General features: G+C 60.6%; 3 protein-coding genes and 2 long non-coding RNA genes across 8 annotated transcripts; 2 read left to right on the top strand and 3 right to left on the bottom strand.

Moving 5' to 3' along the window:
- The first annotated feature begins 5331 nt into the window (after positions 1-5331).
- On the top strand, positions 5332-6378 carry LOC127464389 (erythroblast NAD(P)(+)--arginine ADP-ribosyltransferase-like). Its single transcript, XM_051774678.1, has 2 exons — positions 5332-5554; positions 5764-6378. Exon 2 carries the CDS (start codon positions 5842-5844, stop codon positions 6376-6378), a length of 537 nt encoding a protein of 178 aa, XP_051630638.1. The 5' UTR covers positions 5332-5554; positions 5764-5841.
- Positions 6379-7380: 1002 nt separating this feature from the next.
- Positions 7381-9081, bottom strand: LOC127464383 (splicing factor 3A subunit 2-like). Of its 4 annotated transcripts, XM_051774673.1 has the most exons (4): positions 8480-9081; positions 8123-8185; positions 7918-7953; positions 7381-7749 (listed from the first exon to the last, which is right to left on the bottom strand). In XM_051774673.1, the coding sequence occupies exons 1-4, from the start codon at positions 9015-9017 to the stop codon at positions 7451-7453; spliced, it is 936 nt and encodes a 311-aa protein (XP_051630633.1). In that variant the 5' UTR covers positions 9018-9081; the 3' UTR covers positions 7381-7450. The 4 variants fall into 4 exon arrangements, with proteins under 4 accessions (XP_051630633.1, XP_051630632.1, XP_051630630.1 ...); XM_051774672.1 differs by having other exon boundaries at positions 7381-7953; XM_051774670.1 differs by having other exon boundaries at positions 7381-8301; positions 8429-9081.
- LOC127464384 (uncharacterized) lies at positions 7653-9242 on the top strand. The gene is made up of 6 exons (XR_007901334.1): positions 7653-7764; positions 7807-7953; positions 8123-8185; positions 8501-8690; positions 8964-9047; positions 9091-9242. It is a non-coding gene; the product is annotated as an uncharacterized LOC127464384 (long non-coding RNA).
- On the bottom strand, positions 9101-17952 carry LOC127464382 (leucine-rich repeat-containing protein 14-like). Its single transcript, XM_051774669.1, has 4 exons — positions 17858-17952; positions 15306-15617; positions 12518-13195; positions 9101-9926 (listed from the first exon to the last, which is right to left on the bottom strand). The coding sequence occupies exons 2-4, from the start codon at positions 15602-15604 to the stop codon at positions 9353-9355; spliced, it is 1551 nt and encodes a 516-aa protein (XP_051630629.1). The 5' UTR covers positions 15605-15617; positions 17858-17952; the 3' UTR covers positions 9101-9352.
- Positions 13894-14667, bottom strand: LOC127464385 (uncharacterized). The gene is made up of 3 exons (XR_007901335.1): positions 14637-14667; positions 14557-14597; positions 13894-14517 (listed from the first exon to the last, which is right to left on the bottom strand). It is a non-coding gene; the product is annotated as an uncharacterized LOC127464385 (long non-coding RNA).
- Positions 17953-19360: the final 1408 nt, after the last annotated feature.

Genomic DNA, 19360 nt, shown 5'->3' with positions numbered 1-19360 from the left:
GGCAGGGGCCACTGACCCCCCCCAAAGCCCTCGAGCCCCCCAGGAGTGGGGCAGGGGCCCCTGAGCCCCCCCAAACTCCTGCAGCCCCCCAGGAGTGGGGCAGGGGCCACTGACCCCCCCAAACCACTCGAGACCCCCAGGAGTGGGGCAGGGGCCACTGACCCCCCCCCCCAAACCCCTCAAGCCCCCCAGGAGTGGGGCAGGGGCCACTGACCCCCCCCAAAGCCCTCGAGCCCCCCAGGAGTGGGGCAGGGGCCCCTGAGCCCCCCCAAACTCCTGCAGCCCCCCAGGAGTGGGGCAGGGGCCACTGACCCCCCCAAACCACTCGAGACCCCCAGGAGTGGGGCAGGGGCCACTGACCCCCCCCCCCAAACCCCTCAAGCCCCCCAGGAGTGGGGCAGGGGCCACTGACCCCCCCAAACCACTCGAGACCCCCAGGAGTGGGACAGGGCCAGACAGAGCCCCCGGTGCCGTGGGCATCCCACTGTTCCCACTGGAGGCTCTCCTGGTTTTTGGGGTTGGGTTTGTGTCCCCCCAGCCACCCTCAGGGGGTTCCCCCAACTCCCCCCCCCTCCCAGAGCCCCGGGAACTCGGAATTCCACATTGGAGTGTCCTGCCAGTGAGGGATTTCTGGGATCCACCCCCAGTTCCCGGGGATTCCCTCGGGGGTGTCCCCGTTATCCCCGGGAGGGGGTCGCTGTCACCCAGGGGCAGCTGGGGTTGGGACCCCCCCTGGTTTGGGACCCCCCCCCCTGGTTTGGGATCCCCCCATGGTTTGGGATCCCCCCCATGGTTTGGGACCCCCCCATGGTTTGGGATCCCCCCCATGGTTTGGGACCCCCCCCATGGTTTGGGACCACCCCCCATGGTTTGGGATCCCCCCATGGTTTGGGATCCCCCCCCTGGTTTGGGATCCCCCCATGGTTTGGGACCCCCCCATGGTTTGGGATCCCCCCCTGGTTTGGGACACCCCCCCTGGTTTGGGATCCCCCCATGGTTTGGGATCTCTTGGCTCCCCTTTGTCCTCTGCTTTATCACTTTATTCTCTGATTTAGCATCAGTTTACCCTCTGTTGTCACTTTATTGTCCGTTTTCCTGGGATCCCAGGGCGGTCTGGGCTTGGAGGGACCTCCAGGACCCCCTCGTTCCGTCCCCCCGCGGGTGGGGACACCCCCCCTGTCCCGGGTCACCTCTCTGACCACGGGGTTCCCCCCCAGCATCCTGGGGAAAAGGGGCTGGAACTTCCCTCCTTGGAGTCGGGAGCGGGGGCAGCGCTCCCGTTCTGCCGGGAGAGGTGTCCTCTGGGGGCTGGAACAGCAACTTTCCTGGGAAAACCCCCCTTTGTGGCTGTTTTCCCCTGCAGTTCCCCCCCCCCCGGCATCGAGGAGGGTCGTCCATCCTCTTCCTCGCGTCCTGGCCCCCGGTTTGTCCCTCCCGCATCCTCTCCCTGGAGCCCGAGGCCGCTGCTGTCCGGGGCTGGAATTTGGTGCCATCCAGGCGGGGGGTGGGACAGGTCCGGAATTATTTGGGACTCCTGAGCGGGTTTATCCGGGATCTCCCCCGAGTTTATCCGGGATCTCCCCCGCGGCCTCGCCTCCCTCGGGCTCGGAATTGGAATTACCACCTCCCCGGGTCCCCCCTCGCCTCCCTCGGGCTCAGAATTGGAATTATCACCTCCCCGGGTCCCCCCTCGCCTCCCTCGGGCTCAGAATTGGAATTACCACCTCCCCGGGTCCCCCCTCGCCTCCCTCAGGCTCGGAATTGGAATTATCACCTCCCCGGGTCCCCCCTCGCCTCCCTCGGGCTCGGAATTGGAATTATCGCCTCCCCGGGTCCCCCCTCGCCTCCCTCATGTTCGGAATTGGAATTATCACCTCCCCGAGTCCCCCCTCGCCTCCCTCGGGCTCGGAATGGGAATTATCGCCTCCCCGAGTCCCCCCTCGTCTCCCTCATGTTCGGAATTGGAATTATCACCTCCCCGGGTCCCCCCTCGCCCCCCGCGCTCCCCTCACGCTCCCCTCACGCTGGGGCAGTTCCCGCCGGGGCTCGGAGGGGGTTGGTTTGGGGGGAGTCCCCCCGTGCTCTCGGAGCCCGCCCGGGCCCGGGGCTTTGCCGGGAGCGAGCGCTGGAACCGCGCGGAAAAAATCCGGGAGCGACCGGGGGGGAAAAACCCGCGGGGAGGGAGCCCCGGGAATAGGGAGGGAGCCCCGGGAATAGGGAGGGAGCCCCGGGAACAGGGAGAGAGCTCCGGGAATAGGGAGGGAGCCCCGGGAATAGGGAGAGAGTCCCGGGAACAGGGAGAGAGCTCCGGGAATAGGGAGGGAGCCCCGGGAATAGGGAGGGAGCCCCGGGAATAGGGAGGGAGCTTCGGGAACAGGGAGGGAGCCCCGGGAACAAGGAGAGAGCCCCGGGAATAGGGAGAGAGCCCCGGGAACAGGGAGAGAGCCCCGGGAACAGGGAGAGAGTCCCGGGAACCGGGACAGAACCCCAGGAACAGGGAGGGAGTCCCGGGAATAGGGAGGGAGCCCCGGGAACCGGGAGAGAGCCCCGGGAATAGGGAGAGAGCCCCGGGAACAGGGAGAGAGCCCCGGGAACAGGGAGAGAGCCCCGGGAACAGGGAGAGAGCCCCAGGAACAGGGAGGGAGCCCCAGGAATAGGGAGAGAGCTCCGGGAATAGGGAGAGAGCTCCAGGAATAGGGAGGCCCCTACTGGGATGTGCCAGGCTGGGAACTCCCCCCCAGCGACAACTGGGGACCTTTAACCCCTTTAACCCCTTTAACCCCTCAGTTGCTGTGCCGGGCTGTGCCAGGCTGGGAACTCCCCCCAGCCACGTCCCACTGGGGAGGGCGGCCCTGGGGGGGAAGGAACGGATTTGGTGATTCCAGGGGGGGACACAACGAGTTGTGACCCCCTGGAAGGGAGGGAACTGCACCTTCAACAGACCCACGGGGTGTGAGCATACAAACATATGAACATATAACACAGGGACATGTGAACACAGGAACATACAAACACAGGGACATGTGAACAGAGGAACATATGAACACATGAACATATGAACACAGGAACATAGAAACACATGGACATACAAACACAGGGACATGTGAACAGAGGAATATATAAACACATGGACATAGAAACACATGGACATATAACACATGAACATATAAACACAGGGACATATGAACACAGGGACATGTGAACAGAGGAACATATAAACACATGAACATAGAAACACAGAGACATAAACACAGGGATATATAACACAGGAACATAGAAACACAGGGACATAGAAACACATGAACATCATATAACACATGAACATATAGCACATGAACATATAACACATGAACATATAAACACAGGAGCATATAACACATGAATATATGAACACATGAACATATAAACACAGGAGCATATAACACATGAATATATGAACACATGAACATATAAACACAGGAACTTATAAAACACATGAGCATAGAAACACATGGACATACAAACACATGGACATAGAAACACATGAACATACAAACACAGGAACATATAAACATGTGGACATACATGAAGATATAAACACAGGGACATAGAAACACAGGAACATAGAAACACATAGACATCATATAACACATGAACATATAACACATGAACATATAAACACAGGAATATCTAAACACAGAAACATAGAAACACATGAATATGGAAACACAGGAACATATAAACACATGAACATATAACACATGAACATATGAACACAGGGACATACAAACACATGGACATACAAACACATGGGCATACAAACACATGAACATATGAACACATGGACATACAAACACATGAACATACAAACACAGGAACATACAAACACAGGAGCATACAAACACATGGACATATATGAAGATATAAACACAGGAACATCCAAACCTCCCAGGAGGAGCCCCCGGGCTGCAGCTGCCCAGCCTTCCCAAAGAGTCTCCCTGTCCCTGGACCTTCTGGTGGGAGGAGACCCCCCGAAGATGGGGCAGCCCCAGCCTGGGCAGGAGCCCCCGGGGGGAGGTTTGTTCCCTCCTGGAGGGAGGTTTGTCCCCTCCTGGGGGGAGGTTTGTTCCCTCACAGGGGGTGTCGAGGCCAGGCTGGCACCGAGGGACCAGAGAGATCTTTCCAGTTCAGCTGGGCTGGGTTTAAGGAGCCAGAACGGGACACATTGGAAGGGAGGAAAACGCCCCCAAGAGAAGCCAATCCCCCCCGTGCCCCCACTCAGCTGCACCCCAACCCCCCAGCCATGGCTCAGGGGGGCTCCCCTGGGCTTGTCCAGTGTCCCCCTGCAGCGGGGGGTCCCCGTGCCCCCCGGCCCGTCCTGGGGACACCGGTGGCTCCGTTCCTGAGCCCTCTTCCTGGCCGGGCACGGTGGCAGAGGTGACAGCAGGGTCCTCGTGGCTCAGGGGGTGCCGGTGGCCACTGCCAGGGGCAGCATTGCCAGGAGGAGCCCCCCGAGATGTGGGGGGTCCCTTTGGCCACTGTGGCCTGGGGGGGGCAGGGGCAGGGGGTCAGGGGTCCCAATTCAGGCCCTTCTTGGCTGGGGTGACTCCCATCAGGGGGCGGGGAAGGGCCCCGGGTGCCATCGATCAGCACTTGTGTAAAACCTTTGCCACGGTGCCCACAACAGCCTTCCCTCCAAACTACAGTGATGGATCCACAGGGACAGGGACTGTTGGGTGGCTCAGGAATTGGTTGGATGATCCCACCCAGAGGGCTCCGAGTCCCGATGGACATCAGTGGCCAGTGGTGCCCCTCAGGGGTCCGTACTGGGACCAGTGTGATTTAATGTCCTCACTGATGACACAGGCAAAGGGGTCGAGGGCACTCCCAGCAGCTCTGCAGGTGCCACCGAGCTGAGGGTGCAGGTGACACACCTGAAGGACGGGGCCACCCAGAGGCACCCGGACAAGCCCGAGAAGTGGCCCCGGGGATCTCCTGAGGTTTAACGAGGCCAAGTGCTGGTGCTGCACAAGGGTCGGGGCAACGCCCGGGATCCATCCAGGCTGGGGGTGAACAGATGGAGCAGCCCTGGGAGAAGGACCTGGGGGTGCTGCTGGGCAGGAGGCCGGACATGCCCCATCCCAGACCCCCCCGTGTACTGGGCTGATCCCCCAGCGTGGGCAGCAGGGGAGGGGAGGATTCTGCCCCTCTGCTCTGCCCTGCCGGACATTGCCTGTGGATGGGAAGTAGAAAATAAAATCAGGGGGTTTGTTTTGCTTGTGCAACTTTCGTTTTTACTTTTTCTTCTGCCGAGTTAGCCCAACCTACCAGACACAGACAGGAGCAAGAGGGGATTCGCTGGGGGGTTCCTGCCCATCCCTGGACTCAGAGGGGGCAGCGGCTGCTCCAGGGCCTGTGGGGGGACAGTAAAATTACCTGGGAGCAGGAAGGAGGGTCTGGAGCCAGGCCCAACCATCCCGGCTATAAAAAGCCGGAGCAGCCCCGTGTCCCCTCTGCAGGAGCTCAGTGGGGGCCGGGAGCAGCACCCAGACCCCACAGCCAGCGCAGGGCACAGGTAACACTTGGGGCCGGGGTCCCGGGGTGACGCCGTGGGGCTGCGGGGGCCGGGGCCGGGGTGCTGGGCACGGGGGGCGACGGCCCGTGGGACCAGGGTGGGGGTCGGGGCAGTGCTGGGCTGTGGCCGGGGGGCTCCTGGCCGGGGGTGCGGCCGGGGGTGTCCCCCTCTGCCCGGGCTGACCCCGCTCCCCCTCCCCACCTCCCCAGTCCCTCCCAGAGGAAGCGGCCGCGGCCCCGCCTGCGTCCTCACAGTGTCTGGGGGTCCCTGCGGAGTGTCTGCCCACCATGGAGCTCCTGCTGCTGGTGCTGCTGGCCGTGACCTCGGCCACTGGCATCAAGGAGATGGCACTGGACGTGGCCCCCAACGCCTTCGATGACCAGTACCAGGACTGCAGCGACGAAATGGTGGAGGAGCTGCTGGCGCTCAACCGCTCCGAGCTTGGCCCCAACAGCAATTACTCCAAGGCCTGGGATGATGCCACCGTCAAATGGCACAGCCACCCATCCCTGGGGTCTCTGCGTTGGAAGGAAGAGGCCATTGCCCTCCTGGCATACACGTTGGAGACAGATTTGTACAGGGAGTTCAACAGGGCTGTGCCCCTGGCCGGGCACTCCCGCCAGGAATATCTGGACAGATTTCCCTTCAAGGTGCTGCATTTCCTGCTGACCGAGGCCCTGGAGGACCTGCGGGATGCCCAGACCCACCCCCGCTGCCTCCACGTGTTCCGGGGGGTCCGAGGGGTCCGGTTCACTGCCCAGCCCGGCGACGTCGTCCGCTTGGGCCTCTTGGCCTCCTCCTATAGACACACAGGGGGTCTATAGGGGCTGTGGGTTCCATAGGGGTGTCTATAGGGGCTGTGGGTTCCATAGGGTGTCTATAGGGGCTGTGGGGGTGTCTATAGGGGCTGTGGGTTCCATAGGGTGTCTATAGGGGCTGTGGGGGTGTCTATAGGGGCTGTGGGTTCCATAGGGTGTCTATAGGGGCTGTGGGGGTGTCTATAGGGGCTGTGGGTTCCATAGGGGTGTCTATAGGGGCTGTGGGTTCCATAGGGTGTCTATAGGGGCTGTGGGTTCCATAGGGGGGTCTATAGGGGCTGTGGGTTCCATAGGGGTGTCTATAGGGACTGTGGGTTCCATAGGGGTGTCTATAGGGGCTGTGGGTTCCATAGGGGTGTCTATAGGGGCTGTGGGTTCTATAGGGTGTCTATAGGGGCTGTGGGGGTGTCTATAGGGGCTCTGGGTTCCATAGGGGGTCTATAGGGGCTGTGGGTTCCATAGGGGTGTCCATAGTGGCTGTGGGTTCCATAGGGTGTCTATAGGGGTTGTGGGGGTGTCTATAGGGGCTGTGGGTTCCATAGGGGTGTCTATAGGGGCTGTGGGTTCCATAGGGGTGTCTATAGGGGTTGTGGGGGTGTCTATAGGGGCTGTGGGTTCCATAGGGTGTCTATAGGGGCTGTGGGTTCCATAGGGGTGTCTATAGGGGCTGTAGGGGTGTCTATAGGGGCTGTGGGTTCCATAGGGGGGTCTGGGGGTTCCATAGGGGATCGGGGGCTCCATAGGGAGTCTGGGGGTCTGTCTCTCCCTCCCCCTCCCCCATTCCAGGGGCTTTTCCCTCCTTCCCGAACGTTTTCCCTCCCGTCCCTTTCCCACCTTATTTTTCCCCCCCTTTTTTCCTTTTCCCGCCACGTTTTCCGCAATTCCTTTATTTTCTTTTTCCGACCGTTGCGATTCCATCGGGAACGATCCCGAATATCCCCATCCCATCCCATCCCATCCCATCCCGTCCCTTCCCTTCCTATCCCATCCCATCCCATCCCATCCCATCCCATCCCATCCCATCCCATCCCGTGCTGTCCATCAATCATCGGTCGCTCGCTCGTTAATTAACAGCCCGTTAATTAATTCCCGCCCGGCCCCGTGTCCATCGGGAGCAGTTCCGGGGGGGTTTTTTTTCCGGGGCCACCGGATCCATCCCGGAATTCTCGGGCGGGGAGGGGCGACTCGAGTTCCTTGGGAAAGGTTGGGATGGGGCAGGAAAAGACTCGGGTGAGGCGGGAACGGGCAGGAAAACGTCGGGATGAGGGGAGGGGAGGGCAGGATGGGCTGGAAAAGCACCGGGATGGGCTGGAAAAGCCCCAGGATGAGGTGGAAAAACATCGGGATGGGGTGGAAGGGCAGCGGGATGGGGTGGAAAAACATCGGGATGGGGTGGAAAAACATAAGGATGGGGTGGAAAAGCACGGGGATGAGGTGGAAGGGCAACGGGATGGGGTGGAAAAACATCGGGATGAGGTGGAAGGACAATAGGATGGGGTGGAAAAGCCCCAGGATGGGGTGGAAAAACATCGGGATGGGGTGGAAGGGCAACGGGATGGGGTTGGGAAGGACCAGGGCGAGGTGGGAAAACACCAGGATGGGGTGGGAAAACACCGGGATGGGGCAGGAGGACACCGGGATGAGGGGGAAAATCAGCGGGATGGGGCGGGAAGACACTGGGATGAGGGGGAAAATCAATGGGATGAGGTGGAAAACAATCCCAAATTAGGTGGAAACACACCGGGATGAGATGGGAAAACACCGGGATGGGGTGGGAGGACACTGGGATGAGGGGGAAAATCAATGGGATGGGGTGGAATAACAATGGGATGAGGCGGAAAACTCTCCCAGATTGGGTGGAAAACACCCAAGGAGGCGGAAAAACACTGGGATGAGATGGGAAAACACCGGGATGGGGCGGGAGGACACCGGGATGAGGGGGAAAATCAGCAGGATGGGGCGGGAAGACACTGGGATGAGGTGGAAAACAATCCCAAATTAGGTGGAAACACACCGGGATGAGATGGGAAAACACCGGGATGGGGTGGGAGGACACTGGGATGAGGGGGAAAATCAATGGGATGAGGGGGAAAATCAATGGGATGAGGGGGAAAATCAGTGGGATGAGGGGAAAAGCAGAGGAATGAGGCGGAATAACAATGGGATGAGGAGGAAAATGATCCCAAATCAGGTGGAAAACGCCCGATGGGGTGGAAAGACACCGGGATGAGACGGGAAAACACCGGGAAGGGGTGGGAATAGCACCAAGGAGAGGGGGGGAAAAATACTGGAATGAGGCTCAAAGCCACCCACACGGGGTGGGAAACCACCGGGAGGAGGCGGGAAAACACTGGGATGAGGAGGGAAACCACCGGGATGAGGTGGGAAATCATTGGGATGAGGTGGGAAACCACCGGGAGGAGGTGGGAAACCACCAGGATAAGGTGGAAAATCATCAGAATAAGGTGGGAAACCACTGGGATAAGGTGGGAAAACACTGGGATGAGGTGGAAAACCACCAGGATGAGGTGGGAAACCACTGGGATGAGAAGGGAAATCATCGGGATGAGGTGGGAAACCACCAGGATAAGGTGGGAAACCACTGGGATGAGGAGGGAAAACACTGGGATGAGGTGGGAAATCATCGGGATGAGGTGGGAAACCACTGGGATCAGGTGGGAAACCACCAGGATGAGGCGGGAAACCCACCAGGATAAGGTGGGAAACCATGAGGATGAGGTGGGAAAACACCAGGATGAGGCGGAAGCCGCCCAAACTCAGCAGGAAAAGCCCGGGATGAGGCAGGAACGCCCTAACTGGAGGTGGGAACACCCTAACTGGAGGCGGGAACGCCCTAATGGGAGGCGGGAAAAGCCGCCGGCAGCGCCCCGGAATTCCGGGGGGGAGCAGGGAGGGGATATCCCGAGGCCCCGGGAAGGGAAGGGAGGGCTCTTCCCGGGCCGGGCGGGGGGGGGGGAGGCTACAAGGAGAAGTAATCCAGGGCCCCGTGTCCGTAGGGGTTGTAGGTCCAGACGACGTCGGACCTGCCGGAGCTCTCCAGCATCCGGGCCAGCTCGGCGCTGGCCGCTCCCAAACGTTCCCGGTCCAGGCGCTCCTCCAGGATCCAGCGGGAGCCGGAGCGGCGCTGGTGGAGCCCCGGCTTGTAGCAATCCACGGGCACCGGGTAGACCACGAGGCGCAGCTCCGGGAAGGCCACGGTCTTCCAGAGCAGCTCCCGCAGCCCCGCCGTGCTCAGGGCGTTGCCGAAGAGTCCGAGGAAGCGCAGGCGGGAGCAGCGGCGCAGCGAGGCCAGCAGCGAGTCCAGGTGGGAGTCCGTGAGGCGGCATTCCATGAGGTCCAGGTGCAGCAGCGAGGCCGACGTCTCCTCCAGGAGCTGCCGGAGGGGCTCCAGCAGGGCCTGCGAGAAGTCGTGGCCGCTCAGGTCCAGGCGCTTCAGGGCGGGCGCGTGGAAGCTCTGGGACAGGAAGGCGAAGTCGGCGGGAAGGAGGGAGCAGAAGGCCAGCTCCAGGCTCTCCAGAGGGGCCTGCAGTTCGCTGGGGGGGGGAGAGAGAGAGAGAGAGGGGGAAAAGGAGACGTGACCCCGCTGTGGGATCTGAGGGATCAAACACCCCCCACCCCCCGTGGGACTTTGGGATGTCGGGATGGTTCCCGAATTCCACCCCGTCCCGAGGTTTTTCCACCCCATCCTGGGGCTTACGGGAGTTAGGGGATCATGGAGTTATGGGGTCATGGGATTATGGGATCCTGGGAGTTTGGGGATCATGGAGTTATGGGGTCATGGAATTATGGGGTGATGGAGTTATGGGGTGACGGAGTTATGGAGTCATGGAATCGTGGAGGCATGGAATTCTGGGATCTTGGAGTTATGGGGTCATGGAGCCTTGGGATTGTGGAATCCGTCATGGGACTGTGGAGTTACGGGGTCATGGAATGGAGGGATCATGGAACTGTGGGATTGTGGAATCATGAGATCGTGGCATCCTGGAGTTGGGGAGATGTGGGATCGTGGATTCATGGAATGATGGGATTAGGGGGTCATGGAATTATGGGATCTTGGATTCATGGAATGATGGGATTGGGGGGTCACTGAGTCCCGGGCTCCTGAGATAAGCGAATCGGGAAATCAGGGAATTCTGGGATCACGGGAGCTTTCCAGCGGGGCCTGCAGTTCGCTGGGGGGGGAGAGAGAGGGGGAAAAGGAGACGTGACCCCGCTGTGGGATCCACCCCGTGGGACCTTGGGATGGTTCCCGAATTCCTGGAGGAACGGCGGGAAAAGAGACCCGAGGGCAAATTTGGGGGATTGTGGGATTATGGGATCGTGGAGTTATAGGGTCATGGAATCATGGGATTATGGGATCTTGGGAGTTAGGGGATCGTGGAGTTACGGGGTCATGGAATCGTATGGGGTCATAGAGCCTTGAGATTGTGAAATCCGTCATGGAATTGTGGGGTCATGGAATTCTGGGATCTTGGAGTTATGGGATCATGGAATTCTGGGGTCATGGAGTTATGGGGTCATGGAGTTATAGGGTCATGGAATCATGGGGTCATGGAATTCTGGGGTCATGGAGTTATAGGGTCATGGAATCATGGGGTCATGGAATTCTGGGATCTTGGAGTTATGGGATCATGGAGTTATGGGGTCATGGAATTCTGGGATCTTGGAGTTATGGGATCATGGAGTTATGGGGTCATGGAGTTATGGGGTCATGGAGTTATGGGATCATGGAGCCTTGAGATTGTGGAATCCATCATGGGATCATGGAGTTATGGGGTCATGGAATTCTGGGATCTTGGGAGTTTGGGGATCATGGATTTATGGGGTCATGGAATCGTGGGGTCATGGAGTTACGGGGTCATGGAATTGTGGAATCATGAGCTCATGGCATCCTGGAGTTAGGGAGATGTTGGATCATGGATTCATGGAATTGGGGAGATGTGGGGTCATGGATTCATGGGATGATGGGATTAGGGGATCATGGAATTGTGGGATCGTGGATTCATGGAATTATGGGATTAGGGGGTCATGGAATTATGGGGGTCACTGAGTCCCGGGCTCCTGGAACGATGAGGTAACGGAATCAGGAAATCAGGGAATTCTGGGATCACGGGAACACAGAGCCACGGAATATCGGGAAAATGAAACCCCTGGAGCTCGGAAAAGACCTCCAAGGCCACCAAACCCAACCTCTGCCAAACCCAACCTCTGCCACTCCTCTTGGCCACCAAATCCAGCCTCTTGGGTACCAAACCCAATCTCTTGGCCACCAAACCCAATCTTTGCCACTCCTCCAAGGCCACCAAACCCAACCTCTTGGCCACCAAACCCAACCTCTGCCACTCCTCTTGGCCACCAAATCCAGCCTCTTGGGTATCAAACCCAATCTCTTGGCCACCAAACCCAACCTCTGCAACTCCTCTCGGCCACCAAACCCAACCTTTGCCACCAAACCCAACCTCTGCCTCTCCTCCAAGGTCACCAAATCCAACCTCTTGGCCACCAAACCCAACCTCTGCCACTCCTCTTGGCCACCAAACCCAATCTCTTGGCCACCAAACCCAATCTTTGCCACTCCTCCAAGGCCACCAAACCCAACCTCTTGGCCACCAAACCCAACCTCTGCCACTCCTCTTGGCCACCAAACCCAACCTCTTGGCCACCAAACCCAACCTCTGCCACTCCTCTTGGCCACCAAACCCAATCTCTTGGCCACCAAACCCAATCTTTGCCACTCCTCCAAGGCCACCAAACCCAACCTCTTGGCCACCAAACCCAACCTCTGCCACTCCTCTTGGCCACCAAACCCAACCTCTTGGCCACCAAACCCAACCTCTGCCACTCCTCTTGGCCACCAAACCCAACCTCTTGGCCACCAAACCCAACCTTTTCCACCAAACCCAACCTCTGCCAGTCCTCTTGGTCAACAAATCCAACCTCTGCCACTTCACCAAACCCAACCTCTGCCACTCCTCTTGGCCACCAAACCCAACCTTTGCCACCAAACCCACCCTCTGCCCCTCCACCAAATCCAACCTTTGTCACCCAACCCACCCTCTGCCACCCAATGCCACCCCTGCCGTCCCTCCCGCCCCGCGCCGGGATCCCACAGCCGGGCACTCACCACAGGACCTGCCGGAGGTTCCCGGAGAGCCGGGAGGAGCCCAGGTTGAGCTCCTTGAGGCTGGGCAGCTTGCCCAGCTCCCTGGCCAGGCAGCGGATGCCCAGCACCAGCTCCGGCGTCGACCTGCGCACGTCCACGTTGCTGTACTGGAGCTTGAGGCTGCGCAGGTCGGGGAACTGGGAGAGGTGGAGCAGCACCACGGAGAGCCCGGTGAGGCCCAGGTTGCGGAAGCGCAGGTCCACCCTGCGCACGCCGGCGGGGTCCAGGGACTTGAGCAGGCTGACGATGCCGTCCACCGACAGCTTCTCGGCCTGGAACTCGCGGCAGCGCAGGCGCAGCGGGCCGGCGTTCCCGGTCTGCAGCGCGTCCCGCAGGATCCCGTAGGACGTGCGGTTGACGAAGAAGTCGGCGTGGACGTCGACGCCGGCCGAGCGCGGGGAAGGGGCGGCGGCGGTGGCGGTGGTGGCGGCGGCGGCGGTGGCGGCGCCGGAGCGGCCCTTGTGGCGCTTGGCCCCGCGCCTCTGGAACTCCCGGGACTCCCGGTGGTGCTTGGAGACCTCCACGCAGGCCTTGGCCAGGGCCACGGTGCCCGACCACACGCTCATCCCGTCGGGGCCGCGGCCCGTCGTGGCGTCGTCCGGCAGGCCCGTCACGTCCAGCACGCGCAGGCGGCACCGGCTGGAAAAGGGGGGAAAAGAGGGAAAAGAGGGAATGAAGGAGCAAGGAAAAACGCCCAAGGAGGAAGGAGTTGGGTGGTTGTATCCCGGAATCGCCAATTGTATTCCCAATCGCCAAGCCGGGCCGGGAAAAGTGGGAAAACTGGGAATAAGGAAGCAGGAAAACGCCCAAGGAGGAAAGGATTGGGGCTGTTGTATCCCGGAATTCCCAACCCGCCTGGAATTGGGTTGTTGTATCCCGGAATTCCCAATCGCCAAGCTGGGCCGGGAAAAGTGGGAAACCCAGGAATAAATAAGCAGGAAAATGCCCAAGGAGGAAGGAATTGGGTGTTGTTCTATCCCGGAATTCCCAATCGCCAAGCTGGGCCAGGAAAAGTGGGAAACCCGGGAATAAAGAAGCAGGAAAACGCCCAAGGAGGAAGGATTGAGTTGTTGTATCTCAGAATTCCCAAACACCTGAAATCGCACTGGCTGGGCTGGGAAAAGTGGGAAAAGCAGGAATAAATGAGCAGGGAAAATGCCCAAGGAGGAAGAAGTTGGGTTGTTGTATCCCGGAATTCCCGACCCACCTGGAATCGCGGCCAGGTTGGGAAAAGTGGGAAAAGCAGGAATAAATAAGCAGGAAAATACCCCAGTGGGAAAGGATTAGATGGTTGTATCCTGCAATTCCCAATAGCCAAGCTGGGCCGGGAAAAGTGGGAAAAACGGGAATGAACAAGCAGGGAAACACCCGAGCGGGAAAGGATTGGGTTGTTGTATCCCGGAATTCCCAACCCACCTGGAATCGCACTGGCTGGGCCAGGAAAAGTGGGAAACCCAGGAATAAATAAGCAGGAAAATGCCCAAGGAGGAAGGAATTGGGGTTGTTGTATCCTGGAATTCCCAATCACCAAGCTGGGCCGGGAAAAGTGGGAAAATCAGGAATGAATGAGCAGGGAAAAACGCCCAAGAAGGAAAGGATTGGGCTGCTGTATCCCAGAATTCCCAAACGCCTGAAATCGCACTGGTTGGGCTGGAAAAAGTGGGAAACCCAGGAATAAATAAGCAGGAAAACACCCAAGGAGGAAGGAATTGGGTTGTTCTATCCCGGAATTCCCAATCACCAAGCTGGGCCAGGAAAAGTGGGAAAACTGGGAAAAATAAGCAGGAAAACGCCCCAGTGGGAAAGGAATCGGGTTGTTGTATCCCGGAATTCCCGACCCACCTGGAATTGGGTGCTGTCCCATCCCAGAATTCCCAACCAACCTGGAATTGGGTTGTTGCATCCCAGAATTCCCGACCCACCTGGAACTGGGTTGCTGTATCCCAGAATTCCCGACCCGCCTGGAACTGGGTTGCTGTATCCCAGAATTCCCGACCCACCTGGAATTGGGTGCTGTCCCATCCCAGAATTCCCGACCCACCTAGAACTGGGTTGTTCTATCCCAGAATTCCCGACCCACCTGGAATTGGGTTGCTGTATCCCAGAATTCCCAACCCACCTGGAATTGGGTTGCTGCATCCCAGAATTCCCGACCCACCTGGAATTGGGTTGTTCTATCCCAGAATTCCCGACCCACCTGGAATTGGGTTGTTCTATCCCAGAATTCCCGACCCACCTGGAATTGGGTGCTGTCCCACCCCGGAATTCCCGACCCACCTAGAACTGGGTTGCTGTATCCCAGAATTCCCGACCCACCTGGAATCGGGTGCTGTATCCCAGAATTCCCGACCCACCTGGAATTGGATTGTCCCACCCCAGAATTCCCGACCCGCCTGGAATCGGGTTGTTGTATCCCAGAATTCCCGACCCACCTGGAATTGGGTTGTTCTATCCCAGAATTCCCGACCCACCTGGAATTGGGTTCTTGTACCCCAGAATTCCCGACCCACCTGGAATTGGGTGCTGTCCCACCCTGGAATTCCCGACCCACCTGGAATTGGGTTGCTGCATCCCAGAATTCCCAACCCACCTGGAATCGGGTTGTTCTATCCCAGAATTCCCGACCCACCTGGAATCGGGTGCTGCATCCCAGAATTCCCGACCCACCTGGAATTGGGTGCTGTCCCACCCTGGAATTCCCGACCCACCTGGAATTGGGTGCTGTCCCACCCCGGAATTCCTGACCCACCTGGAATGTCGCCCCGGCTCCTCCAGGTCCAGGCGGATCTGCTCGACGACGGCGCCGATGACGGACTGGATGCAGAGCTTGGAGGAGTGATCCCGGAGCAGCTCCCGGCTCCCCACGCCCACGATCCGCTGGAAGTTGAGCACCGGGAAGGGCCACTCGGCCACCAGGTCCTGCAGCACCTGGAGCCTCCCATCCAGGAAGGCCGCTTGGAAAAGGGCGGGATACAGGTGGGGGGGCACCGCGGGCAGGGGGTGCAGGGCCACGATCCGGCGGGCGGAGAGGAAGAGCAGGGAATCCATGGATCCGGGGGGGCTGCGGGATTGGGGGGGAAACAGGTGAGATTGGGGGGGAAAACAGGTGAGATTGGGGGGGAAACAGGTGAGACTGGGGGGGCAGAGAATCCCAGGGGATCCCAGGGAATCCATGGATTTGGGAGGGCTGTGGGACTGGGGGAACACAGGTGAGACTGGGGGGGCAGGGAATCCCAGAGAATCCCAGGGGATCCCAGGGAATCCATGGATCCGGGGGGGCTGTGGGATTGGGGGGAAAACAGGTGAGATTGGGGGGGCAGGGAATCCCAGGGAATCCCAGGGAATCCATGGATTTAGGGGGGCTGTGGGATATGGGGGGCACAGGTGAGACTGGGGATGGGAATCCCAGGGAATCCCAGGGAATCCATGGATTTGGGAGGGCTGTGGGACTGGGGGAACACAGGTGAGACTGCGGGGGCAGAGAATCCCAGAGAATCCCAGGGGATCCCAGGGAATCCATGGATCCGGGGGGGCTGTGGGATTGGGGGGGAAAACAGGTGAGATTGGGGGGGAAAACAGGTGAGATTGGGGGGGCAGAGAATCCCAGGGAATCCGAGGGAATCCATGGATCCAGGGGGGCTGCGGGATTGGGGGGAAAACAGGTGAGATTGGGGGGGCAGAGAATTCCAGGGGATCCCAGGGAATCCATGGATCCGGGGGGGTTGTGGGATGGACACAGGTGAGATTGGGGATGGGAATCCCAGGGAATCCCAGGGAATCCATGGATCCGGGGGGGCTGTGGGATTGGGGGGGAAAACAGGTGAGATTGGGGGGGCAGGGAATCCCAGGGAATCCCAAGGAACACCAGGAAATCCCAGGGAATCCATGGATCCGGGGGGGCTGCAGGATGGACACAGGTGAGATTGGGGATGGGAATCCCAGGGAATCCATGGATTTGGGGGGGACACAGGTGAGATGGGGGAGATGGGAACCCCAGGGAATCCATGGATTTGGGGGCCTGTGGGACTGGGGGGGACACAGGTGAGATGGGGGGCAGATAATTCCAGGGAATCCCAGGGAATCCATGGATTTGGGAGGGCTGTGGGACTGGGGGGGACACAGGTGAGATGGGGGGGATGGGAATCCCAGGGAAGCCCCAAATCCAGGGATATCCCGACACAAAGGGGAGGAGGGGGAGGCGAAGGGGTCTCTGGGGTGGGACCTCCAAGGCAGCCCCTGGGAAAGGGGGGTCTGACTCCACAAACCAGCCCAGGGACCCAAAACCAGCCCAGGGATCCCCCTCTGACACCCCTAAAACAGCCCAGGGACCCCAAAACCAGCACAGGGACCCCCCTCAGACAGCCCCAAACCAGCCCAGGGACCCAAAACCAGCCCAGGGACCCCAAAACCAGCCTCCCCAGCACAGGGACCCCCCTCAGACACCCCCAACCCAGTCCAGGGACCCAAAACCAGCCCAGGGACCCCCCTCAGACACCCCCAAAACCAGCCCCAAGGACCCCAAAAGCAGCCCAAGGACCTCCCACGACACCCCCAAACCAACTCAGGGACCCCAAGACCAGCCTCCTCACCCCAGGGACCCCCCCCCAAACCAGCCCAGGGATCCCCCCAAGCCCCCCCTAAACCCCCCACCCCAAAGACCCCCCTAACCCCTCCAACTCCCCCCCTCGGGACCCCCCGAAGTGGCCGCCACCCCCCCCCGGGACCACCGCCCGGACCCTCCCAGCCCCTCCAAACCCCCCCGAACCCCCCCAAACCCTGCCCCGCACCCCAAGGACCCCCCCCAGAGACCCCAAAACCCCCCCAAACCCCGCCCCGCACCCCAAGGACCCCCCCAGAGACCCCCCGAGCCCCCCCAACCACCCCAAACCCCTCGCCCCCCCCAACATGGCGCCCCCCCCTCAGCGCCCGCAGCCCCCGCTCCACCCGAGGGACGCCCCCCAACCCTCAGACCGCCCAGCACCCCGCAGACCTTCCCCCGCACCCCAAAGGTCGCCCCCGACCCTTCCGACCCCCCTCAGGGCCCACCGGAGCCCCCCAAACCCCCCCTCGGAGCGGCCGCCCCCCCCCAACATGGCGCCCCCCACTCAGCGCCTCCACCCCGAGATCACCCCCCTGACCCTCGTGGCCCCTCCCGACCCACCCGCGACCCCCGTAACCCCCCCCGCCGCGCCCCAAGGGCCGCCCCCGGCCCTTCCGAGCCCCGTCGGGACCCACCGGAGCCCCCCAAACCCCCCGCTCGGGGCGGGCGCCCTCCCCCCCAACATGGCGCCCCCCACTCACCGTCCGCAGCCCCCGCTCGCCCCCAGCCCGTACGGCGCCTTCACTTCCGGACTGCGCGCGGCCTCCCGCCAATCACGGCGCGAGGCTACCCCTGGGTGGGCGTGGCCAGCGCCCGAGCCCGCCTCCCGCCAATCACGACGCGAGGCTCGGCCCGGGGGGGGCGTGGCCAGCGCCCGAACCCGCCTCCCGCCAATCACGGCGCGAGGCTCGGCCCGGGGAGGGCGTGGCCAGCACCAGAGTCCCCGCCCGCCCCCACGGCGGTGGCTCCGCCCCCTCCTCTGGCCCCGCCCCTATCGCGACAGGCGACAGCCAGAGCGGGCCCTGTCGCGACAGAGCGGGAGGCGGAGCCTGGGGGGGGGGGGCTGGAATTGGGTGTGGGGAACTGAGGGGGGGGCGGCGGGGAAGCACATCCGGGTGGGACCGGAACAGGAAGTGGAGGGGCCGCGGGGGGCGGGGCGGGGGGAGAGAGAGAGAGAGAGAGAGAGAAAAGGGGCCGCGTGGGCAGAGTGGGGGGGGACACTGGGATGGACTGGGATAGACTGGGATAGACTGGGACACCCCTGGGGATACACTGGGATGGACTGGGATAGACTGGGATAGACTGGGATGGACTGGGACGGACTGGGACACCCCTGGGGACACACTGGGATGGACTGGGATAGACTGGGATGGACTGGGACACCCCTGGGGACACACTGGGATGGACTGGGATAGACTGGGATGGACTGGGATAGACTGGGATGGACTGGGACACACTGCGACACCCCTGGGGACACACTGGGATGGACTGGAACACCCCTGGGGACACCCCTGACACCCCTATAGACAACCCCGGACCCTATAACCACCTATAGACACCCCTGACCCTATAACACCCCTACAGACACCCCTGACCCTATAACACCCCTATAACACCCCTGACCCTATAACACCCCCTACAGACACCCCTGACCCTATAACACCCCTACAGACACCCCTGACCCTATAACACCCCTACAGACACCCCTGACCCTATAACACCCCTATAGACACCCCTGACCCTATAACACCCCTATAACACCCCTGACCCTATAACACCCCTATAGACACCCCTGACCCTATAACACCCCTATAACACCCCTGACCCTATAACACCCCCTACAGACACCCCTGACCCTATAACACCCCTATAACACCCCTGACCCTATAACACCCCTACAGACACCCCTGACCCTATAACACCCCTACAGACACCCCTGACCCTATAACACCCCCTACAGACACCCCTGACCCTATAACACCCCCTACAGACACCCCTGACCCTATAACACCCCCTACAGACACCCCTGACCCTATAACACCCCTACAGACACCCCTGACCCTATAACACCCCTACAGACACCCCTGACCCTATAACACCCCTATAGACACCCCTGACCCTATAACACCCCTATAACACCCCTGACCCTATAACACCCCTATAGACACCCCTGACCCTATAACACCCCTATAACACCCCTGACC

Source organism: Manacus candei, unplaced genomic scaffold (genome assembly GCF_025592945.1).
Source record: "Manacus candei isolate 608988 ecotype Guabito, Panama unplaced genomic scaffold, ASM2559294v1 h1tg000214l, whole genome shotgun sequence".
Classification (NCBI taxonomy): Eukaryota; Metazoa; Chordata; class Aves; order Passeriformes; family Pipridae; genus Manacus; species Manacus candei.
The sequence above is the reverse complement of the archived record's forward strand: the minus strand, read 5'-3'. Positions and strand labels throughout refer to the sequence as shown.

Bases quoted from the DNA above. Each gene is read 5' to 3' on its own strand.
- LOC127464389 (XM_051774678.1), top strand. From the start codon at position 5,842: ATGGAGCTCCTGCTGCTGGTGCTGCTGGCCGTGACCTCGGCCACTGGC.
- LOC127464383 (XM_051774670.1), bottom strand. From the start codon at position 9,017: ATGATTTCCCACCTCATCCCAGTGTTTTCCCTCCTCATCCCAGTGGTT. The intron at 8,302-8,428 runs GTGTCCTCCCAC...CCCCTCATCCCG, and splicing joins TGATTTTCCCCCTCATCCCA to GTGTCCTCCCGCCCCATCCC.
- LOC127464382 (XM_051774669.1), bottom strand. From the start codon at position 15,604: ATGGATTCCCTGCTCTTCCTCTCCGCCCGCCGGATCGTGGCCCTGCAC. The intron at 13,196-15,305 runs GTGGGTCAGGAA...CCCCTTTTCCAG, and splicing joins GAGCCGGGGCGACATTCCAG to CCGGTGCCGCCTGCGCGTGC. The intron at 9,927-12,517 runs GTGAGTGCCCGG...TCCCCCCCCCAG, and splicing joins AACCTCCGGCAGGTCCTGTG to CGAACTGCAGGCCCCTCTGG.